This window comes from Anomaloglossus baeobatrachus (assembly GCF_048569485.1).
Source record: "Anomaloglossus baeobatrachus isolate aAnoBae1 chromosome 1 unlocalized genomic scaffold, aAnoBae1.hap1 SUPER_1_unloc_4, whole genome shotgun sequence".
NCBI lineage: Eukaryota > Metazoa > Chordata > Amphibia > Anura > Aromobatidae > Anomaloglossus > Anomaloglossus baeobatrachus.
Window position 1 is genome coordinate 70,382 of NW_027441777.1, and position 21,230 is coordinate 91,611.

Sequence of the window (21,230 nt, forward strand, 5' to 3'; positions counted from 1 at the left end):
TGAGATGTCCTACAGGGAAACAGTTTGTCCCAGACCAATGGAGAGACCGAGTTGTCTCTGAGGTTCATTGCTCTGTTTTGGCGGGTCATCCTGGCATTTTTGGTACTCGGGATCTTGTGAGACGCTCTTTTTGGTGGCCTTCCCTGTCCCGAGATGTCCGTCGTTTTGTGCAGTCGTGTGGAGTTTGTTCTAGGTCCAAGCCCTGTTGTTCACGTTCTAGTGGGCTATTATTGCCTTTGCCTGTACCTAAGAAACCTTGGACGCACATCTCTATGGATTTTATTTCAGATCTTCCCGTCTCTCAGAAAATGACTGTGATTTGGGTGATCTGTGACAGATTCTCCAAGATGGTCCACTTGGTTCCCCTATCTAAGCTGCCGTCTTCATCAGAGTTGGTGCCTTTGTTTTTGCAACATGTTGTCCGTTTGCATGGTATTCCCGAAACCATTGTTTCTGACAGAGGGGTGCAGTTTGTATCCAGGTTTTGGAGGATTTTTTGCTCCAAATTGGGTGTTCAGCTGTCTTTCTCCTCGGCGTTTTATCCTCAGACCAACGGTCAGACTGAAAGGGCTAACCAGACCCTGGAGACCTATTTACGGTGTTTTGTTTCTGCGGATCAGGATGACTGGGTTTCGTTTTTGCCTTTGGCTGAATTTGCCCTTAACAATAGAGCTAGCTCTACCACGTTGGTGTCCCCCTTTTTCTGCAATTTTGGGTTTCACCCTAGGTTCCTCTCAGGGCAGCTTGAGGCGTCTGACTGTCCGGGGGTGGATTCGGTGGTCAACAGAATGCAGCAGATTTGGGGGCAGGTAGTGGATAAATTGTTTCAGTCTCAAGAAACTGCCCAAAAGTTTGCCAACCGGCGTCGGACTGTTGGTCCCCGGTTTAAAGTAGGGGACATGGTGTGGTTGTCCTCTAAAAATATTCCTATGAGAGTTCCGTCTCCTAAATTTAAGCCCAGATTTATTGGACCTTATAAGATTTCGGAGATTATTAATCCTGTATCTTTCCGTTTGACTCTGCCTGCGTCATTTAAGATTCACAATGTCTTCCATAAGTCCTTGTTGAAGAAACTTGTGGAGCCGGCAGTTCCTGCAGCAGCGCCTCCTGACCCTGTTTTGGTACAAGGGGATCTGGAGTATGAGGTTGAAAAAATTCTGGATTCCCGTCGCAGTAGGCGTCAGCTTCAGTACCTTGTGAAATGGAAGGGTTATGGGCAGGAGGATAACTCTTTGGTTGTGGCTTCTGACATTCATGCGGACAGGTTGGTTCGCGCCTTCCATCATGCTCATCCCGAGCGACCCGGTGGCGTGGGTGAGGGTTCGGTGACCCCTCCTCAAGGTGGGGGTACTGTTGTGAATGTTAGTTATGTCTTGGCTGCTGGGAGGCTCCCTCTGGTGGCCAGGAAGGGTTTGGACAGAGACCAGGTGTGTTGTGCAGTGGGTGTTTCCTTTCCTAACTCTCTGCTTATTTAAGTCCTGGTCTGATTGCAGGCTGTTGCCGGATGTCAGTTGTTCTTTGTATCTCTAGCCTGCTTAATCCTGCTCTACACCACATCCACTCCAGATAAGTTCTTGCTCTTTATTTATTGTATGGTTCTTTTGCTTATCTGGGTTTGTCATTGTTGTGGTTGGTTTCAGTTGATTTCCTTCCAGGGATTTTCCCCCTCAGTGGATTGTTGAGGAACTCCCTGCAGTTCTGTGTGGAGTATAGCTCCTTTGGGTCCATGTGTTTATGGCTTGTTGAATTTGTTATAATTCTTGTTTTCTGTTCATTGGTATGACAAGGGAACCTGGTATAGGACGGAGTTCAGATCGAGCGATCTGAGGGCCTTTTTGTACTATCAGGAAGTTGGTATTTTGCAGGGTTTTTCTCTGGCTACCATCAGTCCCTTTCCTGTCCTTTCCTATTTTAGTCAGCGGGGGCCTCACCTTTTGTTAATCCTGTCATCTACCTGTGTATTGTGTTTTTCCTATATCACCGCAGTCTTTGAATGTGGGGGGCTTGCTATTCTTGTCTATTTTTTGAGGCAGAGAGTTATTCATCTTTCCTACCTTTAGGATAGTTAGTTCTCCGGCTGGGTTCGTGGTGCACAGGATGTTAGTTCACCCCTGGGCTACTTCTAGTTGTGTTGGTTAGAAAGGGGATGGCGGCCAGATTAGTTGCCAATGCTCTTGTCACCTTTTTGCCAATGATTTGTGGTGGTCTTCCATGGTTCCGGATCATAACAGGCCCTGTTCTGATTGAGTAAAGGTGATTCAACTATTCCTCAGTTTTGCCAATTATTACCATCAGTTCATTCCTCAGTTTTCTTCCCGGATTCTGCGTATTACTGCCTTGACAAGCAAGAGGGCGAATCCTAAGATGTGGACTCCAGAAGAGGACAGCGTGTTTATCGCCCTCAAGCAGGCCTTCTTTTCGGCCCGGCGCTGCATAGATTAGACATTAATGGGAAGTTCTTCCTGGAAGTGGATGCTTTGTCCTCCAGGGTCGGTGCAGTTCTTACACAGAAGTCTACCTGCTGGTAAGACATTAACCTGCGGTTTCTGTTCCAGGGTCTTTTTTGCTTCTAAGCACAATTCGCTACCGAGCACTGTTAGTGATTAAGATGGCTTTGGAAGAGTGGCAATACCTTCTGGGGGGGATCGGAGGTGCATCCACTCATCATTTACATTGACCACAAGTACCTACAGTTGGCTCAGAGGCTGAGTCGGTGCTAAATCCGCTGGATGCTGTTCTTCGCTCATTTTGACTTTGTTCTTTACTTCCGTCCGGCGGAGACAAACGTCTAGGCAGATGTAATGCACTTTCCAGGTCCTTTCTACTGCCGATCAAGAAGAAGAGCCTCAACATATTGACCCCCTCTGAGATGTTCCCGGTGGCACCAGAAAACGTGTCTTAAGTCTCACCCGGAAAGACGTTCGTTGTTGAGGCAGATGGGTGTGTGTTGCAATGGGGTCTGTCTTCTAAGCTGGCCGGTCACGCTGAACAAATGAAGACAACTCTGCTGATCTTTCTTTACTGGTGACCAACGCTGCCTAAAGACTATGTGGAATTTGTCTCAGCCTGTCCCTCGTCTGCTCATAACAAAACCTCAAGAGTGAGTACTCTGCTCGTTCCATATAGTGTATGGTCAGCAGCCCAAAATCCAGTTCCCTATGGCGATTTCCCCCAGCAACCCTGCAGCCGATGCTCTCGTCAATACTGACTTTGATGTCTGGGCGGAGACCAAGTCCTCCCTGGAGCAGTCCTCCATCCAAATGAAGAGGCATGCGGATAAGAGACGCCTATACCTCACTTTGTTCCAGCCAGGAGACAATCCCAGATATGTCTGCCTCAAGTTGCCATCCTACAAGTTAGGTCCCTGCATTATCAGTTCCTTTAAGGTGCTTCAGCTGATCAATAATGTGTCCTACAAGCTAACGCTTCCATCCTCCTTGCGTATTCCCAACTTGTTCCATGTTTCTGTCCTCCAACCTGTCCTGAGCCGCTACTTCCGGGATTCTGGAAAGGGTTCAAAGTAAAACCCTCCCCTTAGAGGACTAGAAGGGGTTTGGTCCTGAGGAGAGATCATGGGAGCACAATAAGAATATTATGGTCTTCTTCTCCTTAAAGGGAACCAATCAACAAGATTTTCGTATATAAGCTGAAGCCAGTGCTATACTGTCACTATCAGGCAGATTATCTACATACCATTAGTGGGAAGCTCGGATGTTTAGGCTTTCAAATCTCAGAAAGTGAAGTTGAAAAATTCGTCAGCTTTTTGATTGACAGTTTCACTGCAGCAGATAATAGCAGGGTGGGTTATGCACATGGATTCCCGCCCCCCGCCTGTTGTTCCTCCCTCATCCGAGCTGCCCACTAATGGTATGTGGATAATCTGCCTCATAGCACCAGTATAGCACTGGCTTCAGCTTATATACGAAAATCTTGATGATTGGTTCCCTTTAAGGCCTGTTTCACACGTCAGTAAAAAACACAGATGTTCTTAACTGACATGTAAAACACGACTACAGTCAGGGCCAGAAATATTTGGACAGTGACACAAGTTTTGTTATTTTAGCTGTTTACAAAAACATGTTCAGAAATACAATTATATATATATATATATATATATATATATATATATATATATATAATATGGGCTGATAGTGCACACTCCCAGCACACTCCCAGCTGCAATATGAGAGTTTTCACATCCAAATCGGAGAAAGGGTTTAGGAATCATAGCTCTGTAATGCATAGCCTCCTCTTTTTCAAGGGACCAAAAGTAATTGGACAAGGGACTCTAAGGGCTGCAATTAACTCTGAAGGCGTCTCCCTCGTTAACCTGTAATCAATGAAGTAGTTAAAAGGTCTGGGGTTGATTACAGGTGTGTGGTTTTGCATTTGGAAGCTGTTGCTGTGACCAGACAACATGCGGTCTAAGGAACTCTCAATTGAGGTGAAGCAGAACATCCTGAGGCTGAAAAAAAAGAAAAAATCCATCAGAGAGATAGCAGACATGCTTGGAGTAGCAAAATCAACAGTCGGGTACATTCTGAGAAAAAAGGAATTGACTGGTGAGCTTGGGAACTGAAAAAGGCCTGGGCGTCCACGGATGACAACAGTGGTGGATGATCGCCGCATACTTTCTTTGGTGAAGAAGAACCCGTTCACAACATCAACTGAAGTCCAGAACACTCTCAGTGAAGTAGGTGTATCTGTCTCTAAGTCACCAGTAAAGAGAAGACTCCATGAAAGTAAATACAAAGGGTTCACATCTAGATGCAAACCATTCATCAATTCCAAAAATAGACAGGCCAGAGTTAAATTTGCTGAAAAACACCTCATGAAGCCAGCTCAGTTCTGGAAAAGTATTCTATGGACAGATGAGACAAAGATCAACCTGTACCAGAATGATGAGAAGAAGGGGAACAGCACATGATCCAAGGCACACCACATCCTCTGTAAAACATGGTGGAGGCAACGTGATGGCATGGGCATGCATGGCTTTCAATGGCACTGGGTCACTTGTGTTTATTGATGACATAACAGCAGACAAGAGTAGCCGGATAAATTCTGAAGTGTACAGGGATATACTTTCAGCCCAGCAAAGTTGATCGGACGGCGCTTCATAGTACAGATGGACAATGACCCCAAGCATACAGCCAAAGCTACCCAGGAGTTCATGAGTGCAAAAAAGTGGAACATTCTGCAATGGCCAAGTCAATCACCAGATTTTAACCCAATTGAGCATGCATTTCACTTGCTCAAATCCAGACTTAAGACGGATTCATTATTAGCTGCAGAGGACAGAGAGCGGCGGGGGTCGGATGCTGCAGAACTGGAGACTTCAGCACCACGGAGAGCAGGAACGGGACAGGTGAGTATATGTCCATGTGCAATCACGGAATACGGATCACATTTCACGGATTGCACCTGGACAACCCACGTGTGCCGTGAATCATGGCACACGGAGGGACATACAGTTAGGTCCAGAAATATTTGGACAGTGACACAATTTTCGCGAGTTGGGCTCTGCATGCCACCACATTGGATTTGAAATGAAACCTCTAGAACAGAATTCAAGTGCAGATTCTAACGTTTAATTTGAAGGTTTGAACAAAAATATCTGATAGAAATTGTAGGAATTGTACACATTTCTTTACAAACACTCCACATTTTAGGAGGTCAAAAGTAATTGGACAAATAAACCAAACCCAAACAAAATATTTTTATTTTCAATATTTTGTTGCGAATCCTTTGGAGGCAATCACTGCCTTAAGTTTGGAACCCATGGACATCACCAAACGCTGGGTTTCCTCCTTCTTAATGCTTTGCCAGGCCTTTACAGCCGCATCCTTCAGGTCTTGCTTGTTTGTGGGTCTTTCCGTCTTAAGTCTGGATTTGAGCAAGTGAAATGCATGCTCAATTGGGTTAAGATCTGGTGATTGACTTGGCCATTGCAGAATGTTCCACTTTTTTGCACTCATGAACTCCTGGGTAGCTTTGGCTGTATGCTTGGGGTCATTGTCCATCTGTACTATGAAGCGCCGTCCGATCAACTTTGCGGCATTTGGCTGAATCTGGGCTGAAAGTATATCCCGGTACACTTCAGAATTCATCCGGCTACTCTTGTCTGCTGTTATGTCATCAATAAACACAAGTGACCCAGTGCCATTGAAAGCCATGCATGCCCATGCCATCACGTTGACTCCACCATGTTTTACAGAGGATGTGGTGTGCCTTGGATCATGTGCTGTTCCCCTTCTTCTCATCATTCTGGTACAGGTTGATCTTGGTCTCATCTGTCCATAGAATACTTTTCCAGAACTGAGCTGGATTCATGAGGTGTTTTTCTGCAAATTTAACTCTGGCCTGTCTATTTTTGGAATTGATGAATGGTCTGCATCTAGACGTGAACCCTTTGTATTTACTTTCATGGAGTCTTCTTTTTACTGTTGACTTAGAGACAGATACACCTACTTCACTGAGAGTGTTCTGGACTTCAGTTGATGTTGTGAACGGGTTCTTCTTCACCAAAGAAAGTATGTGGCGATCATCCACCACTGTTGTCATCCATGGACACCCAGGCCTTTTTGAGTTCCCAAGCTCACCAGTCAATTCCTTTTTTCTCAGAATGTACCCGACTGTTGATTTTGCTACTCCAAGCATGTCTGCTATCTCTCTGATGGATTTTTTCTTTTTTTTCAGCCTCAGGATGTTCTGCTTCACCTCAATTGGGAGTTCCTTAGACCGCATGTTGTCTGGTCACAGCAACAGCTTCCAAATGCAAAACCACACACCTGTAATCAACCCCAGACCTTTTAACTACTTCATTGATTACAGGTTAACGAGGGAGACGCCTTCAGAGTTAATTGCAGCCCTTAGAGTCCCTTGTCCAATTACTTTTGGTCCCTTGAAAAAGAGGAGGCTATGCATTACAGAGCTATGATTCCTAAACCCTTTCTCCGATTTGGATGTGAAAACTCTCATATTGCAGCTGGGAGTGTGCACTTTCAGCCCATATTATATATATAATTGTATTTCTGAACATGTTTTTGTAAACAGCTAAAATAACAAAACTTGTGTCACTGTCCAAATATTTCTGGCCCTGACTGTATGTGCTGCTGCTGTGTTACTTACAATTGTCTGTTTCGTAGTCTCAGCTGCTGCAGCTGAATCGTACCCTCTCGGCCAAGCCTGCTGTACTGGCTACTGCTGCATCGTACCATATCAGCCAAGTCTGCTTCATCAGAGACTGTCAGTGTCCATACCCCTGGGGTCAGCTGTCACAGCACCACATCTCCCTGAGTGGCAACTGGTATATACCTGCAGCGCAAATACACCCTCATCAAACAGAGGCTGTGGTGACAAACTGGTGCGAGCCATAGCCACGTCCCTAAGGTATTCTGTGTGCTGTGGTTCAGTGGGTCCACTCCCTTCTTGCACTTGCAAGCTTTACATCGTGAAGCCCAGTTGTTAGGTCCTTCCACTACTCCAGAGTCCAAATTATTTGATCCTGTGTACCTGAGATTATGTCTGTCGTAGAAATTTCATGACTCCATTTTTAATTACATATCAAACCGAGGAAAGGGCAACTTGAAAACACTTCGCTATCTTCCTATAGCCTTCTCCTGCTTTGTGGGCCTCCACCATTTTCAGAGTGCTAGACAGCTGCTTAGAAGAACCCATGGCTGCTGTTTTTTGGCACAAGGTTAGAGAAGGCTGTGGTGTTATAAAGTTGTGAAATTTCCATCACCCGGTCTTTCCTAATGATGGTGAACAAGCCATAACCCTAACAGGGTAATTAAGGGCTGAAACCTTGATCAAAGTTATCTGAGCACACAAATATCCAAGGGTGGCCACACTTTTCTATCAGCCAATTTTCCTTTTTGTAATTTTTGAAAATGTAAAAGATGAAAATAATTTTTATTTTTTGCTTAAAATACAAAGGACATGTGTCATCTGTAACTTTCTGCCTTTTTAGAGATTTCATATTCAACTTGCTTAACTGTTCACAATAACAGCAATTTTCACCAGGGGTGCACACACTTTTGCATGCCACTGCACTGGCCGTTCGCAGTCCAGTAATGTTTCTATAACAGAAGCTACATGCTGCTTTCCATTTGGAAACACAAAAACTTTTTGATGCAATTTCCATACAGCTGTATATCATCATATGTGATTGTTTTGCGGTGTGCTAAATATGGGATAGATCCAGGCAACTACTGTCCAGTAAGCCTGACATCAGTAGTATGCAAAGTTTTTGAGGGCATTTTAAGGGATGACATGCAAAAATATATTGCAGAAAATAATATAACTGACAGACAGCATGGATTCATGAAAGATAAGTCGTGTCTAACCAATCTGTTGGGGTTCTATGAGGGGGTAAGTTCAAACCTGGATATTGGTAATGCAGCTGATGTGATTTATCTGGACTTTGCAAAGGCATTTGATACTGTACCACATAATAGCCTTATACTAAAGCTCCAGAAGCAAGGACTAGGGGACACAATATGCAACTGGGTAAGGAATTGGCTAAAAGATAGGAAACAAAGAGTAGTCATAAATGGTACCTTCTCTAAATGGCCTATAGTCAGCAGTGGGGTGCCGCAGGGATCTGTGCTAGGACCGATTCTTTTCAATCTCTTTATTAATGACCTTCTGGATGGGATTGATAGTACAGTGTCAGTCTTTGCTGATGACACCAAACTATGTAGGATATAAAAAACTGACCTTGATAGTACAATATTACAAAAAGATCTGGATAAGATGTCAGAATGGGCAGATACTTGGCAAATGAGATTTAATGTTGATAAATGTAAAGTAATGCACCTAGGATGGAGTAATCCTATAACTGCGTATACATTAAATGGAAGTAAACTTGGGACTACAGAACAGGAGAAGGACTTGGGTATTCTCATTACAAATAAGCTGAGCAGCAGCACTCAATGTCAAGCAGCAGCTGCTAAAGCAAACAAGATTCTAGGGTGTATAAAAAGAGAGATTAGATCCCGTGATCCCAACGTATTGTTACCCCTCTATAAATCACTTGTAAGGCCACATCTGGAATATGGGATCCAGTTTTGGGCTCCACATTTTAAAAAGGACATTCAGAAGTTAGAGTCAGTTCAAAGGCGGCAACTAGACTACTACAAGGAATGGAGGCCTCCCATATGATGACAGGTTGAAAACGTTAGCTATGTTTAGCTTAGAAAAAAGACGACTCAGAGGAGATCTCATTTATATGTAGAAATACATGTGTGGTCAATATAAAGGACTGGCACATAACTTATTTCTTCCAAAGACAATACTAAGGACCAGGGGGCACTCACTGCGAGTGGAAAAAAAGCGATTCCGGCAGCAAATCAGGAAAGGGTTCTTTACAGTTAGAGCAGTCAGATTGGAATGCCCTACCACAAGAGGTAGTAATGGCAGATGCTATAACAGCTTTTAAAAAAGGGCTGGATGATTTCCTCAGTACACAAAACATTGTTGGTTATAAATGACTTAAAGTACCGTCACACTAAGCAACTTACAGCGATCCCAACAACGATAGGGATCGCTGGTAAGTTGCTAGGAGGTTGCTGGTGAGATGTCACACTGCGACGCTCCAGCGATCCCACCAGCAACCTGACCTGGCAGGGATCGCTGGAGCGTGGCTACACGAGTTGCTGGTGAGCTCACCAGCAACCAGTGACCAGCCCCCAGCGCCGCATGGAAGATGCTGCGCTTGGTAACTAAGGTAAATATCGGGTAACCAACCCGATATTTACCTTGGTTACCACCGCACGGAGCTACACGTGCAGAGAGCAGGGAGCAGCGCACACTGAGCGCTGGCTCCCTGCTCTCCTAGTTACAGCACACATCGGGTTAATTACCCGATGTGTGCTGCAGCTAAATGTGCACAGAGCAGGGAGCAGCGCACACTGCTTAGCGCTGGCTCCCTGCTCTCCTAGTTACAGCACACATCGGGTTAATTACCCGATGTGTGCTGCAGCTAAATGTGCACAGAGCAGTGAGCAGAGCACAATGCTTAGCGCTGGCTCCCTGCTCTCCTAGTTACAGCACACATCGGGTTAATTACCCGATGTGTGCTGCAGCTAAATGTGCAGGGAGCAGCGCACAATGCTTAGCGCTGGCTCCCTGCTCTCCTAGTTACAGCACACATCGGGTTAATTACCCGATGTGTGCTGCAGCTACATGTGCACAGAGCAGGAGCCGGCGCTGGCAGTGAGAGCGGCGGAGGCTGGTATCGAAGGTAAATATCGGGTAACCAAGGACAGGGCTTCTTGGTTACCCGATGTTTACTGTGGTTACCAGCCTCCGCAGAAGCCGGCTCCTGCTGCCTGCACATTAGTTGTTGCTGTCTCGCTGTCACACACAGCGATCTGTGCTTCACAGCGGGACAGCAACAACTAAAAAATGGCCCAGGACATTCAGCAACAACCAACGACCTCACAGCAGGGGCCAGGTTGTTGCTGGATGTCACACACAGCAACATCGCTAGCAACTTCACAAAAGTTGTTCGTTACCAGCGATGTTGCTAGCGATGTTGCTTAGTGTGACGGGGCCTTTAGTGACCAAATGTAGAACTGGTGGAGGAAGGTTGAACTAGATGGACCTAGGTCTTTTTTCAACCTTAGTAAGTATGTAACAATATGTAAATATATATGGATTCTGACCTGATTTCTCACCCTCATGGTTTTGGTTGGACCTTAGGGCGGCTTTGCACACTACGACATCGCAGGTGCGATGTCGGTGGGGTCAAATCGAAAGTGACGCACATCCGGCGTCACTTGCGATGTCGTAGTGTGTAAAACCTTTTTGATACGACGAATGAGCGCAAAAGCGTCGTTATCGTATCATCGGTGTATTCTCCGACAGTTCCATAATGCCGGTGCAGAGACGGGTACGATGTAGTTCCTCGTTCCTGCGGCAGCACACATCGCTGTGTGTGAAGCCGCAGGAGCGAGGAACATCTACCTGCGTCCTGCGGCTCACGCCGGCTATGCGGAAGGAAGGAGGTGGGCGGGATGTTTACATCCTGCTCATCTCCGCCCCTCCGCCGCTATTGGCCGCCTGCCATGTGACGTCGCTATGACGCCGCACGACCCGCCCCCTTAGGAAGGAGGCTGGTCACCGGCCAGAGCGACGGTCGCAGGGTAGATGAGTGCATATGAAGCTGGCGTAGCGATAATGTTCGCCACGCCAGCTATCACAAGATATCGTACCTGCGATGGGGGCAGGGACTATCGCACTCGACATCGCAGCATCAGCTTGCGATGTCATAATGTGCAAAGCCCGCCTTAGTGTTTAACCATTAGGACCCCCTTTTTGTAAAAACCTGTTGTGTTATGAATGTGTAAATTATTTGATATGATCTATTTCTTGCTATAAAAATATGTAATAAAAAAAGTTTTATATGTTTGCAAGTAACTAGTTTATGACTCATTCTTTGCTAAATTGGACTATGATTCCCAGTTTTTCCTCTTGTTTAGTGATATGCTGCTTTGGAGGTGGATGTGGCCCCCTTATTTCCTAGTTCCTTGTGCAGCTGCACAGGTAGCACTAGTAATGAGGGGCATTTTACTACCGTGTTTTTCCAAAAATAAGAAACTGTCTTATACTTTTTTTTGCCCTCCAAAAAAGCACTAGGGCTTATTTTTGGAGAAACATGGCTGGGGGTAAGTTTATCCCCCCAAAAAAGTAGACACCCCACATTCCAGGAGACACATACTTACCAGACCCGGATGTCTGCATGGCTCCCAGGTCTTCCCTGTGATCTCCGGTGGGTGCTGCATGCCGTCCTCCCATGCTTCTGGCTGACTGACACTGACACACACACACACACTCATTACATCCAGCATACCTCCCAACCGTCCCGGATACAGCGGGACAGTCCCTCTTCTGAGCCTTTGATCCCGGGTCCCGCCCGTGAGGCTGTTTATCCCGGCTCCACCCACCCACTGTAGCCCCGCCTCGCTGTTTCTCCCTTCTACTATTCATTACAGAGCCGAGCGCGCACCTACTCCTGTGACTGCTGCTGAGGTATGAATCACCCCCTGCAGCAGAGCGACCCCCCCCTGCAGCAGAGCGACCCCCCCCCCCCTGCAGCAGAGCCGACCCCCCCCCAGTCCCGGAGCCTGCGTTTGTCTGCAGCTGTTCTCTGACTCCCCGTGTGTGGCTTCTCACTGCTGCAGACACGCGGGGAGTCAGGAAGCTGAGGAGAAAGTGCAATCAGCACTTCTCTCTCCTGCAGATAGCACTGGCCAGTAATAACCTATGCAGAGTGGCATCTGCAGGCTTCTAGTAGCTTACCGATCAGTGGTCTCCTGCCTGTGGAGCTGCTGGGTCCTAGCTTCCCAACAGCTTCAGCTCTGCTTTATCCTGGCTCCCCTACCAGTTAAAGGGAACATGTCAGCAGAAATTTCACAATAAAAATAAAAGATTCCCCTCTGCAGCTCCTGGGCTGCTTCTAGAAAGGTTCCTGTTGTTATTGTGCCCCCTTTGAGACCTACAAAAATACTTTATGAAGTCTTACCTTTTTGTATGCAAATGTGTTTTTATGGTCACGGGGGCGGGCTGTCTGGCGTCCGTTATTCCCCCTCCTGCCGCTTTACGCAGTCCCCCATTGCTCATTTACATACACAAGGACGCCTTCCTCATGTAACTGTCCTCCCGAAGTTTTGCGCATGTGAACGCTTTTTCAGGTGATTGCGCAGGCATGAGATTATGGGCGGCGCTGTGATTGTCATCAGCAGCGTTAACCAAGTACCCGCCCATAATCTCGTGCCCGCACTTTTCCCTCTGACTCCACCGTTATGCGCAAGTGCTGGCCATATGAACCATGTTACCTATTACTGCTTGCACAAGATTATGGGCGGGTACTTGGATGACTTTGCTGATGACAATCACAGCGCCGCCCATAATCTCGCGCCCACGGTAATAGGTAACGTGGTTCATATGGCCAGTGCTTGCGCATAACGGTGGAGGCAGAGTGAGAAGCGCGGGCACGAGATTATGGGCGGGTACTTGGATGACTCTGCTGATGACAATCACAGCGCCACCCATAATCTCGCGCCCACGGTAATAGGTAACGTGGTTCATATGGCCAGTGCTTGCGCATAACGGTGGAGGCAGAGTGAGAAGCGCGGGCACGAGATTATGGGCAGGTACTTGGATGACGCTGCTGATGACAATCACAGCGCCACCCATAATCTCGCGCCCATGGTAATAGGTAACGTGGTTCATATGGCCAGTGCTTGCGCATAACGGTGGAGGCAGAGTGAGAAGCGCGGGCACGAGATTATGGGCGGGTACTTGGATGACTCTGCTGATGACAATCACAGCGCCGCCCATAATCTCGCGCCCATGGTAATAGGTAACGTGGTTCATATGGCCAGTGCTTGCGCATAACGGTGGAGGCAGAGTGAGAAGCGCGGGCACGAGATTATGGGCGGGTACTTGGATGACGCTGCTGATGACAATCACAGCGCCACCCATAATCTCGCGCCTGCGCAATCACCTCAAAAGCGTTCACACTTTGCACAGTGCTTACTCCCGCGAGAGTGGCACTGGGCATGCACAAAACTTCAGGAGGACAGTTACATGAGGAAGGCGTCCTCATGTATGGAAATGAGCAATGGGGGACGGCGTACAACGGCAGGAGGGGGAATAACGGACGCCAGGCAGCCCGCCCCCGTGACCATAAAAACAGATTTGCATACTAAAAGGTAAGACTTCATAAAGTATTATTTTAGGTCTCAAAGGGGGCACAATAGCAACAGGAACCTTTCCAGAATTCATCCCAGGAGCTGCAGAGGGGAATCTTTTATTTTTTTTGCTAAATTTCTGGTGACAGTTTCCCTTTAAAGGGAACCTATCAGGTGCAATCTGCACTCAGAGCCAGGAGCAGTTCTGGGTGTATATTGCTAATCCCTCCCTAACTGTCCCTGTATACACCAGCATAGATAAAGGCATCTATAGAAAAAGTATTTTTAAAGAGCTTATATCTTATGCTAATTAGCGCGGGGACTAGTCCCAAGGGCGTTACTTCACTTGGCTAGTCGGCTCATATAGCGTGTTAGTACTCACACAGGGGCGTAATAACATGCTAACATGCTATGTGAGCCGACTAGCCAAGTGAAGTAACGCCCTTGGGACTAGTCCCCGCGCTCATTAGCATAAGATATAAGATCTTTAAAAATATTTGTTCTTGATCTCTTTATCTATGCTAGTGTATACAGGGACGGTTAGGCAGGGATTAGCAATATGTACCCAGAACTGCTCCTGGCTCTGAGTGCATATTGCACCTGACAGGTTCACTTTAAAGGGAACCTGTCACCAGATTTGGGGCCTATAAGCTGCGGCCACCACCAGCGGGATCTTATGTACACATTCTAACATGCTGCATACCTCCCAACCGTCCCGGATACAGCGGGACTTTCACGCTTTACGTTGTTTGTCCCGTTGCCACGGGCGGGACGGCCGGCTCCCGGGCTCCGCCCACCCACTCTCTCTCCGCCTCCCTGCTTTTCCCTCCTACCATCCTAGTAGACGTGGCATAGAGAGGAGCGCTGCCTGTGCTGCTGCTGGTACAGTAAACTAATCTCCCCAGCGCTGATTTCCCTCCCTCCCCCCTCACCCCCGGCCGGAGCCTGTCTGTGCGGGCGCCCCCCGCCGCCTGTCTGTGCGGGCGCCCCCCGCCGCCTGTCTGTGCGGGCGCCCCCCGCCGCCTGTCTGTGCGGGCGCCCCCCGCCGCCTGTCTGTGCGGGCGCCCCCCGCCGCCTGTCTGTGCGGGCGCCCCCCCGCCGCCTGTCTGTGCGGGCGCCTCCCGCCGCCTGTCTGTGCGGGCGCCTCCCGCCGCCTGTCTGTGCGGGCGCCCCCCTGCCGCCTGTCTGTGCGGGCGCCCCCCTGCCGCCTGTCTGTGCGGGCGGCCCGCCGCCTCATTGTGCGGGCGGCCGGCCGCCTCTCTCTGCGGGCGGCTGGCCGCCTCTCTCTGCGGGCGGCCCGCCGCCTGTCTGTGAAGGCGGCCGGCCGCCTGTCTGTGAAGGCGACCGGCCACCTCACTGTGGCTGCCTGCGTGTCCGTGCTGGAGGCCCGCCGGCTGCCTGCGTGTCCGTGCTGGAGGCCCGCCGGCTGCCTGCGTGTCCGTGCTGGAGGCCCGCCGGCTGCCTGCGTGTCCGTGCTGGAGGCCCGCCGGCTGCCTGCGTGTCCGTGCTGGAGGCCCGCCGGCTGCCTGCGTGTCCGTGCTGGAGGCCCGCCGGCTGCCTGCGTGTCCGTGCTGGAGGCCCGCCGGCTGCCTGCGTGTCCGTGCTGGAGGCCCGCCGGCTGCCTGCGTGTCCGTGCTGGAGACCCGCCGGCTGCCTGCGTGTCCGTGCTGGAGGCCCGCCGGCTGCCTGCGTGTTTGTGCTGAATGGGTGTGGATGGGGAGTGGATATGGGCGTGACTGTGAAATGGGTGTGGTTAGGGGGCGTGGCCTAAAAATTTGCCGCGGCGCGCTACGCGCGCCGCAAACTTTGTCCCTCTTTTCCGTCTTTAAAAGTTGGGAGGTATGCATCCAGTGTTACAGAATACTTCTAGCCGCAGGGAATGATGGGAGGAAGTCACGTGTCCGGACCGCAGGTCCTGTAAGCAAGCATTCTTGTGCTCCACTGCACAACCTCCCAGGATTCTGCCAGCCAGAAGAAATTGGTGTCGCTGGATGTGGTGAGTATGTGTGTGATCCGATGTTTGTGTGTACGATCTGATTGTGTGTGTGTGTGAGATCAGATGTGTGTGTGAGATCTGATGTGTGTGGGTGTGTGATCACTGCAGGGCCTCCCGCTCGGCTTCTGTGGAGTGTGATTGCGAGGTGCCCGCTTTCTCTAATGAAGTGTACTGCACTATCTCTAACTTTTTTAGCTGCACGGACAGCACGGACGGTCCATTATTGAACCGTGGCTAGGGCTTATTTTCGTGGGAGGGCTTATATTTAAGCCTTACTCCGAAAATGCTGAATATCCCTGCAAGTGCTTATTTTTGGAAAAACACGGTATATGGAATCAATGTGGGGCCATTACACTGTTTACAGGATTATGATGGGGCCATTACACTGTATGTGAGGAATTATACAGTACGAAGGATTGTGTGGGGTCCATCATACTGTGCGTGTGGAGGAATTCACAGTCGGGGTATCATACTGTTTTTGGGGGCACTTACCGTATTTTTCGGACTATAAGACGCACCGGACTATAATACGCACCCTGGTTTTAGAGGAGGAAAATAGGAAAATAAAATTTTAAGCAAAAAATGTGGTCATGACACACTGTTATGGGGCGAGGATCTGCTGCCTACACTGTTATGGGGGTAATGTCCCCAAATTCTCTACTAAGGTGCCGCATCCTGGTAATGATCCTCCTGCCTTGTATATACAGTATATGTCCCTCATCCTGCTTTATACCGTCATCCTGCCATATGGCCGCATCCTGCTATATAACCCATCATGGCATATGCGCCCATCCTGCTATGACATGACCCCATCCTGCTCAGATGACCCCATCCTGCTCAGATGACCCCATCCTGCTCAGATGACCCCATCCTGCTCAGATGACCCCATCCTGCTCAGATGACCCCATCCTGCTCAGATGACCCCATCCTGCTCAGATGACCCCATCCTGCTCAGATGACCCCATCCTGCTCGTATGACCCCATCCTGCTCGTATGACCCCATCCTGCTCGTATGACCCCATCCTGCTCGTATGACCCCATCCTGCTCGTATGACACCATCCTGCTCGTATGACCCCATCCTGCTCAGATGACCCCATCCTGCTCAGATGACCCCATCCTGCTCAGATGACCCCATCCTGCTCAGATGACCCCATCCTGCTCAGTTGACTCCATCCTGCTCAGATGACCCCATCCTGCTCAGATGACCCCATCCTGATCAAATGACCCCATCCTGCTCAGATGACCCCATCCTGCTCAGATGCCCCCATCCTGCTCAGATGCCCCCATCCTGCTCAGATGACCCCATCCTGCTCAGATGACCCCATCCTGATCAAATGACCCCATCCTGCTCAGATGACCCCATCCTGCTCAGATGCCCCCATCCTGCTCAGATGCCCCCATCCTGCTCAGATGACCCCATCCTGCTCAGATGACCCCATCCTGCTCAGATGACCCCATCCTGCTCGTATGACCTCATCCTGCTCGTATGACCCCATCCTGCTCAGATGACCCCATCCTGCTCAGATGACCCCATCCTGCTCAGATGACCCCATCCTGATCAGATGACCCCATCCTGCTGATATGCCCCCATCCTGCTCAGATGCCCCCATCCTGCTCAGTTGACTCCATCCTGCTCAGATGACCCCATCCTTCTCAGATGACCCCATCCTGCTCAGATGACCCCATCCTGCTCATATTATACCCCCATCCTGGTGTATGGCCGCATCCTGTGGCACATAAAAAAAAATAAACGTTCATACTCACCTCAGCTCACCTCACTCTCTGCAGCATCGCTCGTCCTCCGGTCTGTGTCAGCGGCAGCGCCGCTGAGTGGTGCCGTCCCCGTTCTCCTGCAGCATCACTTGTCCTCCCGTCTGTGTCAGCGGCAACGCCGCTGAGAGGAGCCGTCCCCGTTACCCTGCTGCATCGCGATCATCTCCTGTGTCTGCCGGTGGCGGCTGCGTGTGAACACATGCGCACAGCGATGACGTCATCGCTGTGCGCGCCGCTAGTCTCCACCCAGCCGACGGCACAGGAGATGATCGCGATACAGCAAGGTAACGGGGATGGCTCCACTCAGCGGCGCTGCCGCTGACACAGACGGGAGAACGAGCGATGCTGCAGGGGAACGGTGAGTACTGTACACTGATTCACTGCACCCTGCGCTGATGATGATGCACGGGGAGCAGTGAATACAGCCGCACATGATCACTCCAGGCCGTAATTGCCAGGGGTGATCATGCGGGCCGGCTGTTTATCCCCCGCCCATCATCCCGCTCACCTGTCAGTGCCTGCTTCAGCGCTGAGGGATGATGGGCGGGGGATGGGCATGCATATTAAATGAGCGGGTCCACGTGGTCACGGCAGGCTGCTACAGCCTGCTCGTGTCCCCGATGACCCGCTGTACCGCAGCACCCTCATTCCCCGCAGCCACATTCAGACCATAAGACGCACCCCCCACTTTTCCCCAACATTTGGGGGAAAAAAGTGTGTCTTATGGTCCGAAAAATACGGTATCTGTTTATACCTGGAGCCAGAAGAAGCTCTTAAGGTTAAACAGGACCCGTGCTCACACAAGACTCCCAGCACAGAGTGGAGAACTACAGATCCCAGCACTCTGCAGAGAGACACAGATCCCATGCTGGACGGCACCACAAGTCCCAGCCACACTAATGTCACACAGCACTGTGCCTGCGCCCCCAGTGCTGTCCACAGAGCAAATGCGGCACCACCTAGATGCATAAACCAGGGTACATGGTTAAATGACGATTACTCTGTAAACATTTCTCTGTATTGTTTATTATGAAGTTTACGTTGTTTTAATCGTCTCCTCATTTTTCCATTCAGATTCCTATAATAAAGAATCCTCTGCTGATCACATCTCTGCGAAAACGAAGGACAGAGGCAAGATGGCGGAGAGGATAATACACCTCACCCTGGAGATAATCTTCCATCTTACTGGAGAGGTGAGAGGCTCTGATGTCATCACATTACATCATTATCTATGGTAATAATAAAGGATATGACCGGGCAGGTGATGGACTCTGGAAATGTCTGTAGTGATATTATTAATGTCTCCACACTCAGGATTACACAGTAGTGAAGACCTCTAGTGATCGCTGTCAGGCCCCTGTGTCTGAAGGACGGGGAGGAACCCTGAGCCCAATCCCGGGGCCTCCACCTCATCCCCGGATACATGAGGACATCAATAACCAGAAGATCCTAGAACTCGCCAACAAGATGCTTGAGCTGCTGACTGGAGAGGTGACACTGCTGGGAATGCTGGGACATTTATACAGGACGGCACTGGAGGATTCTGGATGATGATGGTATCATTGTGTTGTCAGATTCCTATAAGGTGTCAGGACGTCACCGTCTATTTCTCCATGGAGGAGTGGGAGTATCTAGAAGGACACAAGGACAAGTACAAGGAGGTGATAATGGAGGAGCATCAGCCCCACACATCACCAGGTAATAGACAGGACTGAATACACCCGGCCTATAATTATCTGTATGTAATAATGATGTCCGTCCTGTCTGTGTCTCCTGCAGGTCTTTCCAGTACGAGGACGACCCCAGAGAGATGTCCCGCTCCTCCTCCTCCACAGGATCCTCAGGTAGATGGAGATCTCCCCTATGAGGTGTAGACGGCTGTGACCTCCTTGTGTTCAGTCTTGTTTTCTCTAGTCACCCTCCAGGACAGCACCACAGCAGGAGTTAACTTTCTAACCAAATAGGGATAGGAAACAGAGTCCCTTCCCACCTCCCATTTCCAGTGTTGTTTCCTGTCCTTATGAGTGCATGAAGAGGTTACCTGCGGTGCTCCGTGGCTCGTGACCAGAACACTGCTACAGAAAAATTCCACCTTATACCAGGTAGCTGAGGTCAGAGCTCACTCACTTTCTCCTTCATCGCTGATCTGCAAAGGCAGCAGTACTATCAAATTCTGCAAGAAGGGCCCCATGGTTCAAGTTCTGGAGCAGTGATGCTACATCAAAGATCTGGCTCTTCTCCATCCCCTTCCAGGGAGAGTACATCTCCAGTCTGGCTCTAAATGAGTTACTAGAAAGGGCAATCGAAAAAGTCACTACCAGAGCATAAACAGATAAAAAATATTTTCAGAGCCAGCCCTTTCAGTATAGAGGTAAAGGTAAAATAGGATGGTGGAGTTACCTAAAATGATGAAAAGGCATGAACATCTTTACCTCCCAGAGGTCGAACGATCGGAACTAGCATCAGGAGAAACAATGACGCCAACATAGTAGGAGACCACATCTCAAAATTCGTTCCCAATTGCAAATTATTTCATCAAGCCAGTAAGTCCTAATACTTAAATACTATCAGAGACGGGTTGAAGATCGAGCTCTCCTTCTATCCTTCACGACATCTAAGAATCACCTCTACTTCCTCTCAGGGTTGGCAGGACCTGCTCATGTAAGGTCTTCGAGAGCTCCAGAGGTCTGGGGTAATATCACCACTTCCAGATACAGAGGTCAGACAAGGCCACTACTTTCGGTTATTCTTGATAAAGAAACCCAATAAACTTAAAACCCTTGAACCAGTACTTAATCTACAGACGGTTTAAAATGGAATCAGTCAAGTCCATAATTCCACTAATCGGGTGCAATTTCGTAATGGCAACAATCGACCTAAAGGATGCCTACTACTATATCCTAATCCACCAGTCTCACAAGAAATTCTTGGAGTTTGTGGTGTCTCACAACCGGTAGATATTCCACTACCAGTACAACGTAAACCCATTAGGCATCTGCTCAGCTCCTTGTGTGTTCACCAAGCTGATAGCAGAGGTTGTGGCTTTCATTAGGGAACAAGACTTCTGCATCGTTCCCTACCTCAATGGCTTCCTTATCCTTGCTCCTCAACTCCGGTACTCGAACAGCATATACAGATAACCCTCGAGGTCCTAAAGAAGTTGGGGTGGATGGTAAATCCAAGGAAGTCCGATCTGAAACCCTCCACAAGGAAGAATTTCCTCAGAATCCTACTAGACTCAAGCAAGCAAACATCCTTCCTGCCCAGGGAAAAACAGTCAGAAATCAATTCCAAATCTTAGCGATACACAGTAAGAGATCGGTAACACTGAGGTCGACAATGTCAATACTGGGATCCGTGACATCGTACATCCAAGCAGTAGCCTAGGCCCAGGCCCGCATAAGAATCCTGCAGACACACACCTAGCCTCTTGGGACGGATCACTGTTATGGTCATGAGACCGCAAAAGATCTTGCAAAAAAAACATAAACAATGATGGAAGATAATGCACAAGAGTAGTTGAAAACTTAGCTGGCTGCAATCCACTAACTGCACAAAAACAAATAGAAGTAGCAGTGGAGCGTTCCTAACCAACGTAGACGCCTCGTCACCGCCGGGGAACTAACTAACTTCAAAGATGAAATGAGGAATCTTGACTTGCCTCAGAATTGCTCCAAAGGAAAGAGACAAGCCCCCAACATATAACGACGGTCATATAAGAAAAAACACACAGATGGAAAGTATAGGGTTAATCAAAATG

At 48.9% G+C, this 21,230-nt stretch overlaps 1 protein-coding gene across 1 annotated transcript in view; it reads left to right on the forward strand.

The window, feature by feature from the left end:
* The window catches only part of LOC142258677 (uncharacterized), an 84,772-nt gene that overhangs the window by 47,585 nt on the left and 15,957 nt on the right, over positions 1 to 21,230 (forward strand). The window contains exons 6-9 of the mRNA XM_075331303.1: positions 18,545 to 18,663; positions 18,785 to 18,961; positions 19,045 to 19,168; positions 19,250 to 19,314. Coding sequence (XP_075187418.1) covers positions 18,545 to 18,663; positions 18,785 to 18,961; positions 19,045 to 19,168; positions 19,250 to 19,314 — 485 coding nt within the window. The remainder of the gene's footprint in view (positions 1 to 18,544; positions 18,664 to 18,784; positions 18,962 to 19,044; positions 19,169 to 19,249; positions 19,315 to 21,230) is intronic.